The sequence below is a fragment of the Rattus rattus genome, chromosome 5, assembly GCF_011064425.1.
Source record: "Rattus rattus isolate New Zealand chromosome 5, Rrattus_CSIRO_v1, whole genome shotgun sequence".
Taxonomy (NCBI): domain Eukaryota; kingdom Metazoa; phylum Chordata; class Mammalia; order Rodentia; family Muridae; genus Rattus; species Rattus rattus.
Window position 1 is genome coordinate 114,943,693 of NC_046158.1, and position 23,456 is coordinate 114,967,148.

A 23,456-nucleotide genomic window follows, 5' to 3' on the forward strand; every position below is an offset into this window, starting at 1 on the left:
TTTGTTTTGTTTTGTTTTTGTTTTGTTTTGTTTTACATTTTTGGAGGGACTGAACTCTGGCCTCGTACCTGTTAGGCAAATGTTCCTCCATTGAATTACAATGTCTAACTTCTTCCTTCATCAGTTCTCAATGTTTTCTACCTTCTGTGTTCCTCCGTGGACTATGAAAATAATGGGAAATTTTCACACATAATGAAAGATTTATTTTTATTTTTTTGTTTTTAATGCTGATGGTTTTAAGTCAATGAGGACAGCGTTCTTCCACCATTGGTTAGATGGAAGCAAAGAAAATTTGAGAGTCTGTTCTCTGCCCCCATACCTTGACCAATGGAAGGCATTTTTCTTACATTGTACAAGCTATGAAATATATTTTGAATTGACCCTTTATCTGACTCACCTATATTATACCTTAAGAAATACTAATTTTCACAATGACATCTCTTGACTTTGCCATACCTCTACCCATTCACTTGGTGCATCAGCAATCTTGAATACTTGTTCCTGTTATTAGGAGGTAAAGCTATGGAGTGGAAAGTATCTCATCACTCATGTGACCAAAACCTGCTTGTTCTTATTCAGATTTAGATAAGTGTAATCCACCTCAGTAGGTAAAATCATTCTTCCACTGCCAGCCTGTCTTCTTCAGTATGATTCCTTGAACCCTCAGTTAGAAGAAGAGAATCAAATCCTGGCACACACATGCCCACACCTGCATTCATACATATGCACGCTTACTAATAATAGTAAGTAAATTTTTAAAATAAAATTACAAAATGTCCTTCCCTGGGGATTTTTTGTTTAAATAAATAATCTTCAGAAGTACTAACTCATCTAAATTGTTTTCTGACTGTGACCTGCATTTAATATTATGCTAAGGATCTACAATCATAGCTCAGGGTTTCAGTGCCTGTTTGTACCGCTTATAATGAGTGAGGCCCTTGATTCAATGTTCAACACCAAAGGGGGGGAAGCAAATTAAAATATTAGATTTCTATGAAATAATAAATGTAAAAGATTATCTAAAAGACTGGTATGTGGATTCCTAACTAGATTTGTATTTAATTTAGCAATTTTGCCCATGTCTGTGTTTAATTTTGGTATTTGGCTTGGTTTTTCCTGACAAAGACACTAGGCACATAGCCCAGCAGTAGAATACTTGCTTAGCATGTGTGAGACACTGTACTCAAATCTCGGCATGGAAATTTGTAAAAAAGAGGCATATTTATCTATTTTAATTATTAAGTTTTTAATTACAATTTAAAAAGATAGACAATAGACAAACTAAATAGATGATAGATAGATGAGTTAGCGATTCATAGCCTCTTTAAACTGGTTTTGTCATATCCCTGACCTTCTTATTAATGAATGAATAAAATTTTGACACATTCTTTTGTAAAAAGATCTGAATTATAATGATCTGAATTATAACGATTCCATCGGATGATGGCGTTTGTACATTAGGCGGCCCTCATTTTGTGTTCTGTATTCAATACAGACAACAAGATTATTCACAAACAAGGTTCACAGTCTCCAATTACTCCCAGAGTTCAGTCTCAGCACAGGTTCCCTTGATGTATTAAGAATACGTAGGTAGAGATGCTGACCTTACATTTGCCTGGAAACTTCAAAGGTGCCGTTCTGCACTTATTGCATTTGTTCAGGACTGGAGTTTGCTTCTAAGCCCCACTTGAGTGGCTCACAGTCACCTGGAAGTCTATCTCTAGGGGGATCTGACACCTCTGCCCTCTCTCAGCACTGTCTCATCTGTATATGCCCACACAGACACATAAAATGCAATGAAACTTTCTTTTAAAAACTAATTTGCCACCTCTAGCCTATTGCAAATACTTTATCTAAACTGTTTTCCTTTCTGTCTTATTTTGTTGTCACACTGTCCTCTATTGGTACATTTTGTATTCCACTAAAAGGAATGCATGCCCAAGCTTCCACTAACCTGGGAACTGAAGTAAACACTGATGGCCCGGCATCGACACCCATCCAGAAGTTACCTTACCATGCTTTCCTAGCTCGGAGTTTAGGAACCTGGACCCCAAGGCATAGCCCCAGTGGGAGACAGAGTTGGATAAAGTTGCTATTTGCATGGGATAAAAAGACCAAATCCTATTGTCCTACGTGACCCTCTACTTTCAGAGCAATTTATTTTAAAATTTGATTGGCTCTAATCATGTAGAAGAATTAATCTGAGAAGGTGCAGAGCATCATGGAAGACCCCAGGAATGGCAGAGCTGGAACTGCACACATTGTTGTGCCAGTGGCTGTTCAAGGGGTGAAAAGGTGTGCTCTCTTCCAGAATGTGAGCTCTTAGAAGGCAGGCGCTCTCTCCGTCTGTACTTCCTGTGCTTTGTCTGTCTGTGTATGTAGTGCATGCTAAATAAATTATTAAATAAATAGACGTTGAAGAGAGAGGAAAGCAAAATAAGGAAGGTAAGGATGAAGACCAGATAAAGTAATATTTAGCAAGCCACAATAATCACAAAAAAAAGAGGAAAGATTGGAAAAGATTAAATCTCTTATGAAATTTTTCCTTAAGAGTTCTATCCAAAATATTTTTGGACCATCTGTAGAAATAGCTTTGGCACTAAGCTGACTTGTTTACTTATGAAATTCATAGTCAGTTGAAGGGATGTACACATCTCACCATCAAGGCTTGCTTTGGGCTTTCTAATGGACACATGACCAGGATGGTTGCTGTGTTAAGTGATGGGTATTTGAATGTATGGATGACGGTGCCTGTTGAAGATTGGTCACACACAAGCACAGGGGAGTCACTGCTGTAGGTCACAAACATGCCAGTTAAAGCTTTTATATCCTCTTTCCATCTCCAACTAAGAGAATTCTTGTTACCTCTCTGTTACCATTACAAAAACTATCGAGACCCACGTTGGAGTCTGGTTTTAGCAGTTTGTGGTGCAAATACTTATTTCCATTTGAGCATTCTTTCTACTCTGGCAAAATAATTTAGCCGATACATGATGAAGCCTGGTGACCTGTTCAGCCCCTGGAACTCATGTAAAGGTGGAAAAAAACCTACTCCACAGAGCTGTCCGATCTGCCTCACATGTTCCATGGCATATGCATCTAAACTCCTGCATCGTGCATGCCCACAGACCGTGACGATGATGATAAATCAAAATGTAAAAAATATGTTTCTTTCATAGATTAGAGAGTATTTAGAGAGCTTCGGTCCATTCATTCATTCATTCTTGAATAATATTAACATTGATTTAACTATAATATTCCCAGGATTTTGTATCTGTTCTCTTGAATAATATATTAGGTGTGAAAAGGATTTACTACAGTAAAACGTTATGGTTAACTCTGCTGTTTATAAGTGGCACACCTAAAAAAATTTAGTGATCTTCATTCAAAGCCATAATGACATGATTATTCTCAATCGATAGCTCTGTTCCTGACCATGCAGCTTACAAAGGGAATTAAGTGTGGGTATAAAGACTTGACTGACATAGCATTTAACACAGTGTCATTTATGCTTACAAAAACATTTGAAACAAATTTAAATAACCAATAATAATAGCCTATTGACTTATCTTATATTTTTGTATTTTAACTTATATAAAATATAAGTAGGTATGTATTTTAGGAGTTCAAGTTAAACATTGACCTTGGGAGAATTTAATTTGTGATAAAAATATTTATAACATATCATTCATTTAATTCAGAACAAATTACTGAACTGTGTTAGATATATATGCACATACTTGCATCCTGTTAAAATACACACACACACACACACACACACACACACACACACACACACACTTTTTGATGATACACAGTAAAGATTCCAAAGTCTGTTCTTCGGAAGGAACAGTTACATGTTTAGAAAAGTGTTTTTTCTCTCTGCTTATCTCAATGGCTAAATGTCTTCTATGAAGAGATAGCACTTTTAAATTAACACAAAACTGTTTCAACAAGATAATCAGATATGCTACCCCTACCCTTTACTGACACACCTTCATTTCCCATTCCTTGGCTATTGTTTTGAAGCTTGGACTGCAAAGGTGCTGTGGTTAGGCTCTGTACGCCTGTGACTGCTGAGGCGAAAACTAGGGATTATCTCGTCCTTATAATATGGCTTCAGATCGTGCTCTCTAAATATGTGCGAATCCTATCTTTGGATTTCACATCCATAATGGTGAAATAAGTCAATGGTCTCAATATTTAGCAGTGCCTGTTCAAAATGTTATAAGAAAAGACAAATTTCTGAGTTTACTTATAACATGAAAGTCTCATTTTTTCTATCTGAAGTAAATGTGTAAATACAAAGCCCAGAGCTCTCCCCTTCCCTTCTATATGCTTTCGGTTTGTTATATAAAGCATAAAACATCTTTATTTTACCTTTATTTTGTGTAAAGGGAAAATGATTTGAACACTTTTAATTTAAAGTTAAATAATCATTCATTATTTTTTATTATAAAACTAAAAGCAATTTATATTCTTAATGGAAAATTTGGAAAACCATCTCAAGGTGATTTACCCAGAGTTAACCCTTCCTTTTGGAATTTATTAACTTGATAGTCATTGTCATATTTAAAAGAAGAAAGTCTGTATTTAAATCATCTGAAGTGAGGAAGCATCAGAATAATCTTAGTTCATATGGAGATCCTTAATTCATTAGAATTCTTAATTCATATGGAGACAGTGGCAGAACACAGCATGATCCTAGACAAGTGTGTGTCCATATTAAGACACAACTATGTCCTCTGTCTTCTCCTTGGATGCTGAGTGTGGGTTTTGTTTGTTTTGGATGGATCAGTGCAAGCTGACCCCACCAATAACACCCTCCAGTATCGGAATGGTGAGCCTCTCACATGCCTCTAAATCCACTTTCTCCAGGGCAGATGTCAGTGGATGGGTTCATGCGCTACCTGAGCGGAGAAGAAAATGGAGTCGTTTCACCTGAGAAACTGGATTTGAACGAAGACATGTCTCAGCCCCTGTCTCACTATTTCATCAATTCCTCACACAACACCTACCTCACGGGTACGTAGGATGCAATTTCTGATGTTTCTAGTGTCTGTTGTCAGAAAACAAATGTTTCCTTTGTCCTGGGCATGGCCTCTGTGGGCTTGGGCTGCCTTGCTGACCTCTCCGGGTAGAAGCCACCCTGGGCGTACTTGTGAAGTTGTCCCATCCTCTGGGTGCAGTTTGTGTTGTTTTTAAAGTCTCCCAGACTGTAGTGGTATCTGATGTTTTCTGACCATGGAATTTTGTTTAATAGAATTAAGTGTACAGTGAACTTACAGGCATTTCCCAAGGGAATATGGTTCAAATGCCTGTTAGTATACAGGAAGCCTTGTCCTATACCCAACACCACAAAAAAATGAACAAAGCCATTGGCAACCCTACCTAATCCTCTATTGCACTCATCTTTAAGGGCTCTGAGCCTGCTCTGAGGCAAATGGCTTTTCATACACAGTGAAGCAGGGCTTCAGATTAAATAAACAGACATTTTCTAAGTGACAGGTTTAGTAGCAAATAAATAATAAAGTGAGAGAAAACAGTGTCTTACATTGATCCTAAAGTGAACATTGGCAAGGTTTTTGGTAAATCATCGGAAAGAAGCACGTTTTTATCCCTAATCACAAGCCTTACAATGTCCTTGGAGAAACCCACTGCTGGTTTACAAAGAAAAGAGAAGCTTTGAAAGACAAACTTAATACTCATCCTGCTTCATAATCATAAGACAACTTTAGCCTGGAGCGTTATTTGGTGTCTGGGGGAGATATATGGGCCTCATACCTTCCAAGTTGTGTAGAACGCTGGTGGGCCTGGTCTGGGCGTGCTCAGTTTGTGCTGCAGGCTGGACTCGCAGTGATACACGTAAAGACTTGAGATTCAAGGACTGGATAGACAAATGGTGTGTAAGAAAACTTCAATCTGCCCAGGAGTGACAGGTCAGAAGTCATTTCTCTAGATCTCCCTAGTCTATCCTTTGCTCGAATCTCGAGTACATCTGCGTTGTTCCGCCCATGCTGCCCCCCAATACACACATATACACACGTACATACATGCACACATGCATGCATGCACTCACAGGTACAGACTCACACAATGAGTCCCATTTCCTAGGGGAGAAAAGTACTTTAATAGCAATCTGGACCCTGTGCTATGAGGCATCATTTCCAAATGATTTTTGTGACAGGTTCCACCCAAATCTAGAAAAGAAACTTTTATTTGTTACTTCTTAGGGTATGTGTCACAAAGATACCTCCACTTCTGTCTTTCAACATAAATTTTTAATTCTATAGCTGAACACCCATCAGTAATTTTAGTCTGTCACTAATTATATCTAGTTACCACTAACCCTAATAATATGCAATTGCTGATTATATATTGTGTTACATCTTGGTAACACAATAATACTTACGGGAAAATTATTCAATATTGAAACATGCAGTAATATAGTTCAAAATTCCCTTGATGGTTTCTTTTTGTAAAGTGCTTTTCAGCAAAGTCTTTTTTACATGAGTTAATTTCTTGGCGTTCACTAACATCTTCCTCCTCAACATAACTCTGTAGCCTAATCATGGAGGTTGAGCTCTAGTATGCCAGGTTGGTATACAGTTTCAATAGAATCTGAAAACGGAACTATCTTTCTTGTGTGTGTGCCTGAAGAAACCCAACTCAGAAATTCCTGGACATCTGTGTCCTGAGGCACTTCACGGTAGCCAAGATGTGACTCAGTGTAGCCAAAGCAAACTTGGTATTTAAACACAGCGGAGTACCTTTGACGGAAAGGAAGAACAGAATGCTGGTTTTCTCAGGAAAATGAATGAACTAGAATCACCATATCATCTGAAATCCACACTTAAAAAATGCATACGGAAGTCAGATAGGACACTAAGCTGGGAACTGAAAGGGAACTTCTGTGATCAGGTTACAGGAGGAAGGAGAAGGGAGAAAGACAAGAGGGGGTTAATGGGACAAAGAAGATCAAAGTCTGATCAAAATATAACCATGACAACCATGCATGGAATTGTCCTAATGAAGCCCATCACTTTCTACAGTGATTGTACAGTAATAAGAACCATAAAGGGTAATGGCACATCAATGGCTAACAGTTCTGAGAAGTTATGATGTTTAACTACCAGGAAATAGGACTCCCCTTTCCCCCCATTTAACTAGGCATGGAACCTGGAGCAGCTCATGTTAGGCAAATGCTCTACCAATGAGTGACACCCCCAACCCTCTGACTATTTTCTGAGGGAAAAAAAAAAGAGTTCAAATCAGCCTCTTCCCATTTTGTATCTAATTAACATAACATGACTCTGATTAATTCTGACTCACTATTTGATTCTAGTAAACTTCTGCCGCTAACTTCTGTGGTGATCTTGAGTAGTCTACTTGTTTTTCTTGCTCTGTCTTCTGAGTTATTATCATGCCGTGGTCTGCATTGAACGGATTTGAATTAGATCAAACATATTCTCACTACATTACACTTTTCAAGTTCAAGACAAAGCATTCTCTCTCCTGTGGGAGAATTGAGGGGAATAACGTTATCAGGAGGGGAGGGGAAGAAGGTAGGAAAGAAAAAAGAGGAAGGAAAGGAGGGGGAGAGAGAGAAGGAAAGGGAGAAGGAAACAAGAGAGGGAGGAAACAGTTTGCATAGGCTTTTCAACCCTTTTTGGATTCATGGTTAAAAAATGTGCCTTTGTTTCATATACCAGTAGGAGGTTTGATGCTTTAATTACACACAGAATGAATACAACATTCCTATTTCCCAGAGGGCCTTTGAGTAAATGGGAACATCTCTGGTATAAAAACCCAAACGCCCTCAAATGAGTTAAACACGCTGTAAACATGTAAACACATACACAGTCAAAGCCTAATGCAGATCCAATTAAATCTGAAAGCCAACGACTAAGAAATAAACTAGATTTTCAACGTGGCTCGCAGGCCCCTCGCCTGTCCGCCATCTTGGATTCCTTCAGGTGCATGCCTCTGCTTCATCTCCATTTCTAAGACAAATGGAAACTTTACATAAACCTTATTTCATTGGAGCAGTATGCCTGTGGTAGCCCAAGGAGGGTTCCTGCTCACATGAGCCTAAGCAAGGCTGGGCACAGGGAGAGGGAGGCACCGGCAGGTCTGTGTTCTGGTTATAAGAATTAAGACAGAATGACCCAGGCAATCCAAAGGCGCCCTACCACCACTCCACTTCCCTTAAAGCATTTTCAGAACTTGTATTTCTGAGGCACCCACTCCAGTCCAAACAAGAAGACTTGCAAAATGTGGATTGTTTTCTTCTGAACTTTCAAAGGGACCGTAAAAATTAAAACTATACAGCAGGAGAAGTGAATCTGTTTGGAAAGCTCTGATTGTTATTTCCTCTCCCTGTTACTACATCTCATTAAAAATTAGGGTGGCTGCAAGAGGAAAAATACATGAGATTAATAAAAATACTACGAGTAGAATGAGCTGATTATCAGTTACAGTGGTCACTTTTGGGAGTTTTGGACAGCCTTGCCAGTGAATCTGTAATGAGTGTGTTTTAAGTTATTGCTTCTGTCCAAGTCAATCCCAATGACTTGAGGAGAAAAAAAAATCCAAAACCCAAATACCAAACAAACAAACAAACAAACAAAAATATCCAACAATAACATAAAAACCTTTCCCAAGGCAGAACTTTATATAGTCATTTCAACCTACAGCTTAGCAGGCTCATAAAACTCTCCAATCTCCAAGAATTTGGGAGACAGTGGTTCTATATAAACACAGCTTTATTCTGTATCATTTCCTAATTTATAATATCCTTATCCCACTTAGAAAAAAATGCAGGATTTGAGAGTTAATGTTGAAAAGTATTAAGATTTACTTACCCCAATAATCTGATGGATTAAATCATCTCATTGAAGATCTAAAATAATTATTCTCTTCTCCCATATACTTTCTTGGCTGCAGAAAAAGCCCAGTGGTACCCTTATAGACCAATCATTATTCACCCAAGACTTGAGTCCACCCACCCCCTTCTTTCATCCTTCTCCCTTTCACTAGAAGCTAGCATCTGCAAGCTTTTATCATATTTTTTAATTACACAGAGAACTAAGAAAATTGAGTGGTGGAATAAACTTAGGAAATAAACAAGCCCTGCTTCAATTTACCTTTATATGACACTCTTACCTTGGCTGCTTTATAAAATGAAGATAAATTAAAAGAGCCGGGGTTCCTGTGGCGGAATGTGATTGCATATGATTGGATACTGTCTATGTGACTTAAAGAATGAGGAATTTATACCCCACACAGCACAGCCTCAGCAGCCAAGGCTTGACTCAATTTGAAATTCATGAGTGTCATCAGTTACTCCCTGTCTTTTAGGTCTTTCATGATTTCAGGTTGACTGTGCACCCTTAGCACGGGCTTTCTATGACTGATATCCACACCTACCTCTGTGAATGTCCTTGACTTAAGACCCTCTGTAAGAGTGTGTAGAGGACCCCCCCAACCCATCTTCCCAGTCCACCCAGTAGTCTTTCCATTATTCTTACCATGTATCACCGAGTTATGCCCTACAGCTGAGGCCATTCTGGCCTCTGGGGATGGAATTTTGCCTTGGCAGAATGAAGAGATTCGACACTTCTTTTCTGTGGTTGGGAGGGGTCCCTGAAGCCTATTATAACCCAAATAATGATTTGTTTGCAAGGAGATATGTAAGAAAGAAAAAGTAAGTATAAGATTGTGAGGAGAGTTTAAACTCCGTGGTAAACAGGAACCATCATATTTCATATTCCACTCCCCTGCCAGGTGATAAAGTTAGGGTTGTGCCTTATTTTTTGCATTCCCAGTAACCAGTGCCTCCCACAGAGAGCATGTTTGGGAATATATACAGACCTGATGATATGTCTGTGAACAGTAAGGCTTAAGGCTGAAATAGATTTTCTCAGGAGAGGGAACCTTCCATACTGTCTTGCTTAGGCCTTTAATATCACTTGAATCTATAATCAAGAGAGCTTTGTGTTCCTAGTGGGACAACAGCTGATGAATTCAATATATTCTTGGTCACCTGGGCTGCTCCCATACATGCAGCCATAAGGACATGTGCCCTGAGAGAGTGGCAAAGAATTAAAAGTAGGCAAAAATTGTGCCCATCTCCACTTATTGAAGGTGACAGTGTTTACAGGAGACCGCTGAGTTAACAAGCACATCATATTCTGGAAGCATCTTCCTTTGGAGGTGAAGGGAAACATCACACAATGATAAATATAAGGGTAGACAGCTACATGCCATGCTTTAAAGCATGAGGAATTTCTCAGAAGGTCGTATTAGTAGAGAAGTTGGTAATTTCCAGTTTCAAGTCTTTTGTCCCTGGCTGCCTTGGTAAGCAGAATCCAAGTCCCAGGGACTGTTACTAGCAGTGCCACAAGTAGCCAAGGCAGAGGAGTCACTGTAGAGTGACTTGAGGCACCGCTCTACATCCATCTGGGGAGGAACTGCAGCTTAGAGGGCAGTCAAAAAGTTAGAGAGTATGCATGGTCAGGCGGAGACTAGGTCAAGGAATAGTTTCTGAAATACCAAGGGTTTCAGTTTCAGAAATACCAAGGGTTGAATGGCTCAGGACATATCAGTAGTGCTTAGGCCCAGTCACATGGAAGTGCAGTGGGAGGATATGGTTTATGAAGAGAGGTAAAGAATTTCAGGGAAGAAAATAAAATAAACCAGAGACTTTAGGGAGAAAAAAAAAGGGAAGAACGGAAATTATATCACATCCAGGGAACACAATAGGAATTCCAATTCCAAGTGATGGGATAATGGGGATATAGGTTTTCCCTGGGATTTCTTTAAAGACTTCTTTTTTTTCTTTTTAAATATTTAAGAATGAGCAAGAAATTTACTTTGGAGGGATTCTGCAGTCTGTAGGCGCTGTATGGTAAACCCAAGCAGTCTTTAGTGTTTTCGGGTTATTTTCATCTTGCAAACCCCACACTGAGAAAGTATATTCGATTCCTTCTAATTATTATTGAATGACAAGTGTATTGGCAAGCCAGTTCACAGAAATATTTTTCAGATGTACCTTGAATCATTTATGACAAAGTACTCCAGTTTTACTTAGTTACTGTCAACATAAAATAATGTCTCTGTTTTGATGGAGCAAGGAAACACTGTTGTGAGTCAGGTATGAGTAAGCCTGCCCCAGGTACAGAGACCCTGAGTGATTGGTTCACTGTAGAAGAGATTGGATGAACTTTCGTAGTCACCAAACAAAAGGGAAGTTAATCAGCAGACATCCCAAGTGCAGGAACATTGGTGGGAGCCTAACGGGGCAGGGTGCAGTAAAGGCAGTGATCTCTGCTGTGGGTTCAGAGGTTATCTTATGGAATGCATCGCATTAGGGTGGTGAAGGCTGGAGTTCTACTCTTCAGTTGGAGATGCTGGAATCAACTAGTCGCAGCTTGTGAGATCTGATAGAGAAGAAAAGGTAACTCCAACTGACCTACAGCTCTATGGAATTGAGGCAGAAAGGTTGAAATCAGAGCTAGTGTGATTCTAGTCCCCCACTCCCTCTCACCCCCCCACACACAGCCATACACAAAGTAAAGGTCTATGGCTACCAAAGGTTCTAAAAGAGCCCTGGATAATTTTGCCTTTGGCCCTACAACAATCCATCTTTCCACAACCATGGCATGAATAGTCTGAGAGGACCAAGCAATCTGTAGTATCTGATAGTTACAGAAATGTGGGGGTACTCCAGTTAGTGTGCTAAATGTTTCCAGAAAAATTAGGCGTCCCTTCTCAGGTTTTTTGGTCATGTTAATAACAGTATGGACTCAGAAAAAAGCTTAAGAACAATTTTATTAGAGTTTAAAACAACAATAACTCAGAGATAGATGAGAAAGCTGTAAATCTCATCAGCTGCCGTCAAGGAGGGAGATGAAGAGGAAGACAATATATTTGTGAGAAACCATATTGGGGTGGAGGGTAAAAGTGGGATAACTTTTATAACAAAGGACTGAGAAAGCTCTGAGTGCCCGGAAGAACTTGTCCAGGTTTTGCCAACTGAGACAAGAGGAAGATGCAGAGTTACACATCAGAAAAATAGGCAGCTTAACAAAGTATTGACTATGTAAACAGAAATCACACTGTATGATAACATCAATGTCATTAGTGACACCCCTTTCACAGTCTTCACACGACTGTCTTAAGTTTCCAGTAGCTGTAATAAAATGCTCTGGAAAAGGCACTGAAAGGAGCATGGGTTTATCCTGAGTCACGGATCAAGGGCAGAGTTAAACATGGTAGGGAAGTCAGAGTGGCAGGACCTTGAGGCAGCTGATCACATGGTCACCACTATCAGAATAGAGGGATGAGGGTGGAGTGTCATTAGTCAGGATTCTCTAGAGTCTAGAGTACCAGAGTTATACATGTGTGTGCGTGTGCGTGTGTGCGTGTGTGTGTGTGTGTGTTATATAATTTACTAGAATGATTTACAGGCTGTAGTCCAGCCCAGCAATGACTGCCCATGAATTCAGTAGTTGTTCAGTCCACAAGACTGTGTCTCAGCTGGTCTTCAGTATAGGCCAGAATCCCTAAGAACTCTACTGCCAGTGAAGGGATGAATGGTCTTGCTAACAAGGGAGAGAGGAAGTAGGCAAAGAGTGAGCTTCCCTCTTCCAGGTCCTTCTATAGGCTCCAGCGGAAGGTGCGGCTCAGATTAGACTTGAGCCTTCCTACATGAAAAGATCTCCTTTAGAGGTGTGACCTTCTCACCTTAAAGGTCTGCATTAGAAGTGAATCTTCCCACCTCCAATGATCCAGTCAAGCCAAAAATAAATAAATCCCTCACAGGTGTGCCCAGCCATTTTGGGTTTTAATTAATTCTAGATGTAGTCCGGTTGATGACCAAGAACAGCCATCACAGATACTGGGCACCTAGATGGGCCTTCTCACCTCAGTTAAAAGAATCAATGTGATTTCCCACATGCATATGTAGATGCCTATCTCACAGGGATTCTAAAGTCTATAAAGTCACAAAAACAGCACACATGGAGATCTGCCCTGTTTTATGCAGGAACAAACCTTTTGATAAATCAATCTAATGATTTTTTTCAACTCTTCACTTCCCATAGTTTAAAGGTTTAGAAATGATAACAGTGTTATTTTTCACTGCCTCCCCCACCCCTTGTCCTTTATGTTCCCAGACATGGGAACAGTTTCACAATGCAATAAACTTTGAGGCAATTATAAATGGCAAGTAGATTATCCAGCATCAGGAGTCTCCCAGGTTGTTCTGTCAGCATTTTTGTTTTTGCGGATACATTTGTGTGTTTAAAAGCCCTTATTTTTCTAGTAAAGACAAACGATTATGCAAATGCACTTAATCAGCCTTCCGGTGCCTTTTCTAGGGCTGTATAGCACCAAAGAGTGGAAGAGTGTTGTCCTTTTGTTCTGTTGATGGTCTGGTAGTGTGCCAGGCATACAAAAGTAGAATTAAGCCAGTTGGCCTAATCTCATTTTCTTTCCCCTGTGTGTCTCCACAGGGCAGATTTTGTCCATCTCAAGGTCATTTTGACAGTTTTTATCAACATGCTACAACTGGCTATAAAAGAGATCCAAGGGGAAAGAGGCAAAAACATTCAGTACTCCCAACACTAAGGAAGGCGAGGCAGGAGGTATTTTAATTTGAGGGGGTAACCTAGACTACAGAGTAAGACTATGACTCATAAATAAATTAGTAAATAAGTAATAAATAAATAAAACAAAACATAAAGTATTAATCAAAGAAACTTTAACAAGGAAATCAAAGACTCCAATTCGTATGTTTGATAATAGACTTATTTCAAACCTATTTATCATTAATCCCTTTTAAGCAGTTCTATCAAGCAACCAGTGACCACCAGGACTAGAGATGATTCCATGGTTGAGAGCACCTACTGGTCTTGCAAAGGAAACATGTTCATGTTCCTGTTAATAGATGGTGGCTTATAATTCACCATTTCAACTCCAGTTCCAAGGAATTTGATACTGCCTTCTAACCCTACACATGGTACACATACATATACTCATGCACATACATTCTCATTAAGTGAATGAATACATAATATTTTAAGCCATGGTCTCTGCCCTCAGACTTCTCATCTGCATTTATTGTCACAATTTCATAACTTTGTGACAAAGATATCACTCTGGATTCTTGTCATGAGTCCTCTTCCTAGGAACATAGACAGACATATTTGTGTTTCTGCACAGTGTCCAGAATTATTAAGTTGCAATCAGTTTACAAGCTACATCAGTTTTGTTGGTTGCAATTTGCCAAATAGTCTTGATTTTCTTGGATGGCTGGACATTGGCAATCAGCACTCCTTTTATTCCAATCTTAATTAAGAATATTAACTCTCAGATCACGTTCTGCTTATCACACAGCAAATGTAGCTGTGTACAGGTATAAACAGAGGTTACAGAAGGGCCACGGGGGGTGAAGAGGTCTCTTTAGAGTTTAAGGAGTTCAAGGGACCTTATTAAGAGGCAGAAGATGACCGATAAAATGTAAAGAGCATTTATATGGGAGTCAGGAAGCAAGCGCTGTAGGAACTATGCTAGAGGTGCTGATGTGGAGTCAAACACAGAGTCAGAGAGAGTCCATGAGAGTCACACTGCCCAGGTGAGATGCAGGGCCACGAGTGACAGAGATAAAGCACAAGGCCAGGTCCATGTGAATGAATGGGCAGATGGCAAGTCAGACATACTGCCTGAGCAGCGGAGACTGACCAAACCGAAGCCCCTGAGATAGTCAGGTGCTCTCTGCCAATCTGTCCCCGGAGCATACACCAGGTCAAGTCAACAGAGTTATTGTCATCATGGTGTCAATGAGGCCCAACTATTGTATTCTTTTCTCAATCTGATGTGTTCAGCAGATTCTAGTGCCTGTTGTAACTGATGTGATTTTGACATACACATCTGTTTATAGGGCCCCAATTCAAGGCAATAAATTCACAGGGCAGCACTCTGCTCATCACTGAGAATAAGCTGTATACCATTCCCCGCTTCATGGGTGGTGCTGGACATATGGTGGAATTCACCTGCTAATCAAGACACAGAGACTTCCCACCTTCCCATCTGCTCTCAAATGGGAGTAAAGGCTGTTTGTAAAAACAAAAATGCAGTCTCCCAGGGCAAGACACAACCTGAGGCCAACCTCTTATACAGTATGGAATTAACACAGAGCACAGTCTAATCTCACCAGCTCTCCTCAGGTCTCCAATCCAGGTGACTTTTGTCAGAAATCAGACAAGTCACTGAGAGCACAATTTAGAAGATGGTGGAACTTACTACAAGGTACCTAGCAAAGGACAGAGGGAAGCAGCCCCCAGCTGGGAGAGCAACAGCCGAGGGACCACGTGCCACTCTCCACCCTTAGATAGACTTTGTATGGTTTTCACACAGGTTGTTTCTCCACCGCCAGAGAAATGAGCCAATTTAACCCGATTAGATGACATTAAAGGCAGGTTTACTAGGAAGCTGCTCTCAAGTGGGAAAGTTCACCAGCAGCAAGGACAAAGGCCAGGGAAGTCACCAAGGGGAAAGAGGGAGAAAGAGGGGTGGAGGAGGGAGGGAGGGAGAGCGACAGGGATGCCGGTTTGCAAGTAGGGATGCGATGAGAACCCGGAGGCCTGATCTGCTTTGGTATGTGAACTATGCATCTTGTCCCAAGGTCCAAAACCAAACACTTTCTAAAATCTATGGAAGCAGCCGCTTTTCCAGGGCGTGTTTTCTGTCCAGGTGATTAATATAGTCATGTGCGCTAATTCTGAAGGGAGTGGACTAGGTGTGTCTTTTTCTTTTCTTTACTAGAAAGCCTCTTGGCCACATAGTAACCTTACGATATTTGGGACAGTTTAGAAAGGTTCATCTCCACCTAGGATCAGAGGTGTGAACTCAAGTCCATTCTTTTGACCAAAAATGGAAGAAAAAAAATCACATAATGGAAAATCTAATTAAATCACATAATAGAACATCTAATTAAAGAGAGAATTAAAGGAAGAAAAAACAAAAAGTAAACCTGCACAAGCTGTGCTTACTAGGAGGGAATAGCTCTCCCTCAAAGGACGCTGCTACCCCTCCTTCCTCCCTGTTGTCTGACCTAGAGCTATCATTTCATGTGGTATTAACGTGTTGAGGGGCAACTGTGGTGTTTTCTGTTTTTCTCACATGGTATTTCCTAAGGAGGGGCAATTGGCATACTACCCCCTCCCTCAAATATCACTGTGTTTGGCAAGGACATGGGATGGGAGGTAGGGCCCAAAACTAATTATGCTGGCAGGGGTGGAGCCCACTTAGCCCTAAGTAGCTACATCACAGTTTCACTAAGTTATCTCAGCTCTTCGCTGAGTTATTTCACAAGTTTTAATCTTATAAAGTTTCCTATTGTTCCTTTTGTTGCTTGGGCTGTTGGATGTTGGCTGTGCACAGCCACCGCCGCTTCCTATGTTTCTTCTAAGAAATTCTTTTAGTTCTTTTAGGTACTTCAATTTTGCGTTAATTTATTCTATGTGGTGTGAAAAACGTATCTAGTTTGTTTGTTTGTTTACTTTTTGCATCTGGTTGTCCTATTGGTGGCCCAGGCTAATTCATTGAAAATACTAATTTTTTTTTTTTTTTGTACTGAGTTGTATTGGTAACCCTGTTGGAAGTCAGTTGACCATAAACTGAAGGTATTTTTGTAAACCTTCATTTCCAGTGCATTTACCTGTGTGTTTCTTCCTGTGGTGACACCACACTGTCTTCATTACTATAACTTGGTGGTAAATCCTAAAACTGGAAAATGTGATTCTTCCAACTTTGTTAATATTTTTTCAAGATTACTTTGGCTAATTAAGCACTGCTTCCCCATACAATCTATAGGAAAGGTGTCATAAAGTCACACCATGGGGCAGATCTCACATGGGAGGTTTATTAAGGAGGGACTATACTGAGGTTGCCTGTGGACAAGGGTAGAGGGAAGAAGAGAGTGGAGAGAGGAGAGACCGGCCTTTTATAAGGGGATGTAGGGCATGCGCAGGGAGGATATGCAACTTGTGGTACCAGTGGGAATGTGTTGCATCTTGGCATCTGCTGTCCCTGGGTCCCTGGGGCAGGTAGTCAAGATGCCTGGTTGCTAACTAACATCTTTTATAATCCCATGTGAAGGTTTGGGTCAGAATCCTAATTTCTGTAGGCAGAAGAATCAAAATATCAGGTTGAATTTGATATGAATTAGAATTATACACCAATTTGAGGACTGTTATGGTCTTCACTTACTAAGTGTCTTCCATGAGCAGACCTGTGTTTTCTGTTTTCTATGTCTTCTCTTGGGAAACTTTGGTGCCTTTGCTGTTCTGTGTCCTTTCCAACTGGAATGGATTCTGATTCTTGTATAACAGACATGCTAGACAGTTTATTTTGTCACGATGAACTGTTGACTACGAAGGCCTGTGGTTGAGTCATGGTGCATGTGTCCTTGTTACAATATGCTTCCTCTCTCCTGTCTTCCACTCCCAACTCACCACTAGGGAGCCCTGATGCCACCCGGGCTACCTCATGTCATGAGGTTTTGATGATGCCCCCACTCTCTACTTCCTTTGACTCAAGGGACTATTCTGGGGTTTGTTTTGCAGCTGGCCAGTTGGCTGGGAACTCGTCTGTAGAGATGTATCGCCAGGTGCTTCTGTCTGGATGTCGCTGTGTGGAGCTGGACTGCTGGAAGGGCAGGACCGCTGAGGAAGAGCCTGTCATCACCCATGGATTCACCATGACAACAGAAATATCCTTCAAGGTAGAGTGAAGGGGCTTGCTACAAGGCAGCTGGGAGACCTGGCACCATGAAAGTAAAGCTTTCTCAGATAATGTCTGTCTGGGTGTTACAATCAAGTGCAGGGGCCAAGGATCATCTTTATGTTTCAGTTCAGAAGCTAAAATGCAGCAGTTTGTCCAACTAACCAAATTCTAAGGAAACTTACTTGGGAAAGATCCAAGATTTTTGTTCATTTGTTTTTGTCCACTCGTTACTTTCTTGTGTTTTACTATTAGTCAAACATACTTAAAATTAAGAATATGTGCGGTGCTGCTACGTTTTTTTGAGGCAGGATGTCTCTAGGTAGCCCTGGCTGTCTGAGAACTCACTCAGCAGTCCAAGCTAGCCTCAAACTCGGAGACCTGCCTCCTGAGTGCTGGGATTAAAGGTGTGTGCTGCCCCCGCCACCCGGTGCATCTTATGGTCACTGTGTGTACTCATGTATCTACCATGTAAATCAAGAAGCAGAACCCCAGAAACACACTCGTGTAGCCATTCCCATGGGGATCTGCCCTGTCCTAAGAGGACAGCTCTCTTGAGCATCACAGTGAACACTACTTCGTACGTTTTAAAGCTATCCACATTCGAGGACAATCCTAAAGAGTGTGACCCCAACAGTTGCACAGATTGGCTAATATTGCTACATATTGTAGTCTGCATTATTGTTCTGTCTTGGATTTTTCACTCCATGATGGGAGATTTGTGAAATTTGTTTCATATATTTCTAGCTTTGCTTTGTTCATAGTGAAGATGGTGTCAATTGCTACCATTTAATTATGGTATCATTTGAGTGTCTCTTATCAGAAATGCCTGGCATCAGATGTCTTTCAGATTGCCGAGTTTATCAGTTTGGGAAAGATTTTCTTAGACTTTACTGGCTGAACACCAATAAACCAAAAACCCAAAAACCCCAAATATTCTAAAATCCCAAACCTTTTGTACACATTTGTGTTAAAAACTTTAAGCTTTAATGCATTTGCGATTTCAGGGTTTTAGAGGCAGAATGAGCAGCATGTAAATGCCCTTATCTAGGTTTAAAACATGGTGTCTGTTCACCAGAGACCTCTGACATCACATGGCTAGTAAGTGTATTTGTTTTGCGCATGAACAAGGAAGGTTTCTGTCGTGGGGATCTATAGTGTCCTGGTGGGTATTTGCCCTGTATTGCTGACAGGATGGGTTCTGATTGATTGGATGGTTTAGAAGATGGTTAAAGGAAGCAGGGGTGCCCGGTGGTAGATTGGATGTTGTCAAGAACAGAAATAATCCAATGATTGTGACTTTATTAGCCAAGGAGGCAGGACCACAACTGTTAATGACAGAGGAGGATCTGAAGTCGTTCTTAAGCAAGACTAAGGTGTGTTTCGGTCTTACTGTTCTCCTTCTACCCTTGGATCCATCCCGTGCTGTAAAGGACTTTGCCACCCACCATGTATATGGACATCTGAGCCAGATTATCAGATTTCTGCCTACACATCCTGCAAAGAACCATTGGCAGGGGCTATATGGGTTCATTAAGTGAGAACATCAGGGGTGCTAGCTTCCCAGGGAATAATCTGGATGAAGCTGTTGTCTGCGCTGACTTGGGTTTTTTACCACTTTGTGATTTTTTTTAAGAATATTGAAATTTAGAAAAATTAGTCTTAACTCCAGGGTACTTGAGATGTGACCAAATAAATCAGGTGTCAGCAATGGAATAGCCAAAAAAAAGCAGGGTTTTCAGGCTAGACCAGATTAATTTCAGAGAAATGGGTTTGTTTGTTTGTCTGTCTGTTTCTGGTTTAAGCTACTGTGCCAGGCACCAGCCATGTGTCCTGTGCCATTGATGTCATCAGCAATGCAAGTGGGATGCTATTTCTATAGAATTTTTTGTTGTTGTTTTAAAAACAACAACCTCTATAGCCTAGGCTGGACTTGAACTCCTGCCTCTGCCTGTGCTTCTCGATTGTAGGATTCCAGGAATGGTTTGCTTTTATTTGGCTTTTCAAGAATTGGATTGCAACACCATAAAGAAAAGTTATACTTAATCTTCACTTAATCTCACAACACATTTAATATAGTTTGGCTCAAATTCTGACCAAAATCTTTAAAAGTTATATTGACTCCTGAAACCGACCACTCTGAAATTGTTTAATAACCTTAAATGAGGGTGAAAATATGGTTTTTTATGGTTTTATTTCCATATGCCACTTCCTTTCTTCCTTTTAGCCCTCTGCTCTGTTTAGTTTCAATTAGTTAGGCTCTGTAAGAAAGACTGTGGCCAGGGGCCACAGAGGAGAGGCTGGGAATAGCCCATGAGTCAAGAGATTTCTCCAACTGGCAATGGTGCAGAGGGTCCTGACCATAGGAGGAGTAGGGATGACCTGGAGCTATACATGAGCTTCTGGGACACTCACCCACCTCCCTGCCATGTCCCACATCTATCTGTTAGAATCCCTGTGAGTCATGATTCCATTCTCTTAAAGCTTAATCACCAAAATTTTTTGAGGTCCTGAGATCAGAATAAACAACTAGCATGTTCTGAGGAAAATTTCCTTTGTGTGGAGCATGGACTTCCCCGCCTTAGCCACCTGGTTCACTTGGAGTGACTCTTCCCGTGCACTTGACCTACAAGTGGTCCTTCAGTCACATTTGGGAGCATCTGCCCTCTGCTGGATAAATGTCCTTGCCTGAACTCATTCAGCCTGCTTCCCAGGGCATCCAAACTCTGGCAGCTTTCGAGGCTTAAGGGCAGAGGACCACATCCATCTGCCTGCTGGTGGGTAGGGTAAGCAGGGTGGCCAGAGAATGCCCAGCTCTACCCTCATGAGCTTCTGCTCATGAGATATGGAGAGACATGGAGGGGAGCGGGTAGTAGTGGAAACGCTAGCCTAAGCTGTAGATAAATTTAGCAACAGGGTGTTTTGGTTTTGTTTTGCTGTTGTTTTGTTTTTACTCCAGGAGCCAAGTTAGGAAAGAGCCAAGGATACAGATGCCTCTCTCAGAGTCCGGTAACTGCAGTGCAGAACCTTTGTGACTTAATTCTGACACTTAGAGCTCCCCACTTCCCTCACACAAGACCAGCCCCTGCTCTGCAGAGTGGCAGTTTGCTTTCCCAGAGCCTGGTGCATAAGCGACTTTGGAAGGGTCAGATTGGGACAAGGGATTGGACCTCTTCTGCTCTCCATTGTCCAATCAGCAAATTACCCCAATCCTTACCACGTACTGTGTCATTCACTCAACCCACTGTGTTTTGGGAACTACATGAGCCACATCAAGGTTCTCTGACCCTTCCAGGCCACCATACTTCTGCCCAGGTTGAACAGAAGCTCTCCCATTACTTCTTTGAAGCATCTCAAATGTCACCCCAGTAAGGACTACTAGGACTTCTCTGTTTCATATTCCTACTAATGGTGACTCCATACCCTTTCAGATAAAAAATCTCTCACCACCTCGCTTTGTGTTTTTAAATTTCCACATGGGACCCAGTCACCTTATAACATGCTGCTTAACCCAATCACTGTGTCCTCTGCCTACTGGGTTTCCTACTATCATGTAATCCCACAAAGATGAGTCCTTCATTCTCTGACCTCATCCAGCCCCAGCACACTGAATTGAGCCTGACAGAGAGGAGGTGATCAATAAGGATTTGGAGTTTTGCCATCCCAGGGCAATCGAAGTGTAGCCTCACTTTCATGTCTGTCTGCCTTTCCTCTGGCCATTATGCAAATGAAATCTGCCCCTCCATTGAGGTATATGAGATTCCTCATATAACGTTTGGCAGGCAGTGAAATGTCACTTACTCTGTTACCTGGGCATTTGGAACTGGCTTTGCAGTGTGTCTAGATTGTATTTGACCATCTAGTCCATACTGCACCAGCAAAATAAGCAGAGTGCAGAGTTTGCCCTTTTACGTCACACCATTTGTCTGCCCTCGGTTTGTGTGTTTCAGAACACTGCCCTGTGATGCACCTCACAAAGCAATGATTCCTATTTACATATTGTACTTGCTTATTGTATAGACGGAAACCAAGTGGTCTGCTCCAAGGGGAAGGGGAGGCAGTAAGTCAGCTTCTTTATGCCAGCATGGAGTTGTGGCTAGCCTCACTTCTCCGTTTGACCTTTGCTCCAGTTTTCACACCATCTGTCTTGGTCTTTTTAATAGCTGTCCTTCAAATGTACCTTCTGGTCCCACTCCATTCACATTCAGTCTCTTTTGCCCTACACAGGGCAGACACCACACTCCCCACTCCATCCCAGGATTTGTCTCCCCTCAGGCAGCTACCCTTAACCAGCAATTGTATGAAGTAGAATGGAAAAGAAAACACATAATAAAAATAAATAAATCAGTCAAATCAAAGATTTCTGAAAATAAGGCTTTGTTTTCTGTAAGAAATGATAATTTAAGGTATAATTTTATATCGTTCCATAAATGTCTACCAATATAAACTCCCTCTGCTATTCTTTCATATCTCTCTCTTCCTCCCTTCCTCTTTCCCCTTCCTTCCTCCCTCTCTCTCTCTCTTTCTCTCTCTCTCCCTCCCTCCCTCCCTCCCCCCCTCTCTCGATATAGGGTTTTCCTGTGTACCTTTGGTTGTGTCAGAACTTGCTCTGTAGACCAGGTTAGCCTCAAACTCACAGAGATCCACCTGCCTCTGCCTCCTGAGTACTGAGATTAAAAGCATGCAGTACATGAGCAACTGTGAAAGTAAGTATTCCTCTTATGGGAGGTCAGTGGCACTGTACAGTTGTGTCTGGAATTTGCACACAATCCAGACATACAAAGGAAAGGTGTTCAAGCACAGTTTTCCCACTGCAGTTATTCACTGACCTGTGCAGTCAGCAGGTTACTGAAAGCAGTGTTGTCAGTCTCTGGAGTAATAGGAGTGTGGTACTGGAAATGACTGTAACACCCGTGCCACTAATGTAGCACGCATGGAAGAAAGCAGCTTAAGAGTCATTGCTAGTTTTCTGACCCTGAGAAATCATGCATACCTTCCAAATATTTCATACCTTAAGAACAAAAGTCTCCCGGAAAGGCTTCTGGATTTTTCACTGGTCACCAACTTATAATTCAGTAAAGACTTATTTGATGTGAAAATTTGACAAAGCTTTTTAACCTGTAGCTAAATGTATTGTAGAGAAGGAGGAGAGCCAGACAGAGAGAGGAGAAAGAGGGAAGGAAAAGAGAGAAAGAGAAGACAGATGATAGAGAGAAAAAGAAGATAGATGTTAGGGTCTTAGTTGACTGCTGGGTCAACTGAGGGCATCCAGGAGCAGCTCCAGTACTAATGGCTGCAAGATCTTGGAAAAGCTTCCTATCAGCCTGAGCCTTGTTCCTATTCAGCAAATGAGTGGTAATAGTGCCCCTCCTAGGCTTACTGTAAATAGAAATGCATTTCACTGTCTGTCAGGCATGCTGTGAGAAGCCTGCAGATGTGAGCCCCAGACATTGGAACATTGTCTTTGACTGCAAAGCCAAATTTCAGTTTTCTTCCTATAAAGATAAAGGCTATAGTGTTTTACAGGTAAGGAATTCTTATTCAACCTTCTGAGGGCTGAGAGTCAAAGTGGGTCCTCTGTAAAACTGGTGAGGGGAGTTTTAGAGTCCTGTTTGCTTGGCCCATGCCCACTAGGAAGATGCCAGAAGTCCCTACCCATAGCACGGTCA

The 23,456-nt window shown here is 41.2% G+C and overlaps 1 protein-coding gene across 2 annotated transcripts in view; it reads left to right on the forward strand.

The window, feature by feature from the left end:
• The window catches only part of Plcb1 (phospholipase C beta 1), a 671,578-nt gene that overhangs the window by 488,563 nt on the left and 159,559 nt on the right, over positions 1-23,456 (forward strand). For both annotated transcript variants that reach the window (XM_032904282.1, XM_032904280.1), the window contains exons 10-11: positions 4,879-5,025; positions 17,631-17,788. In XM_032904282.1, the coding sequence (XP_032760173.1) occupies positions 4,879-5,025; positions 17,631-17,788 (305 nt within the window). The remainder of the gene's footprint in view (positions 1-4,878; positions 5,026-17,630; positions 17,789-23,456) is intronic.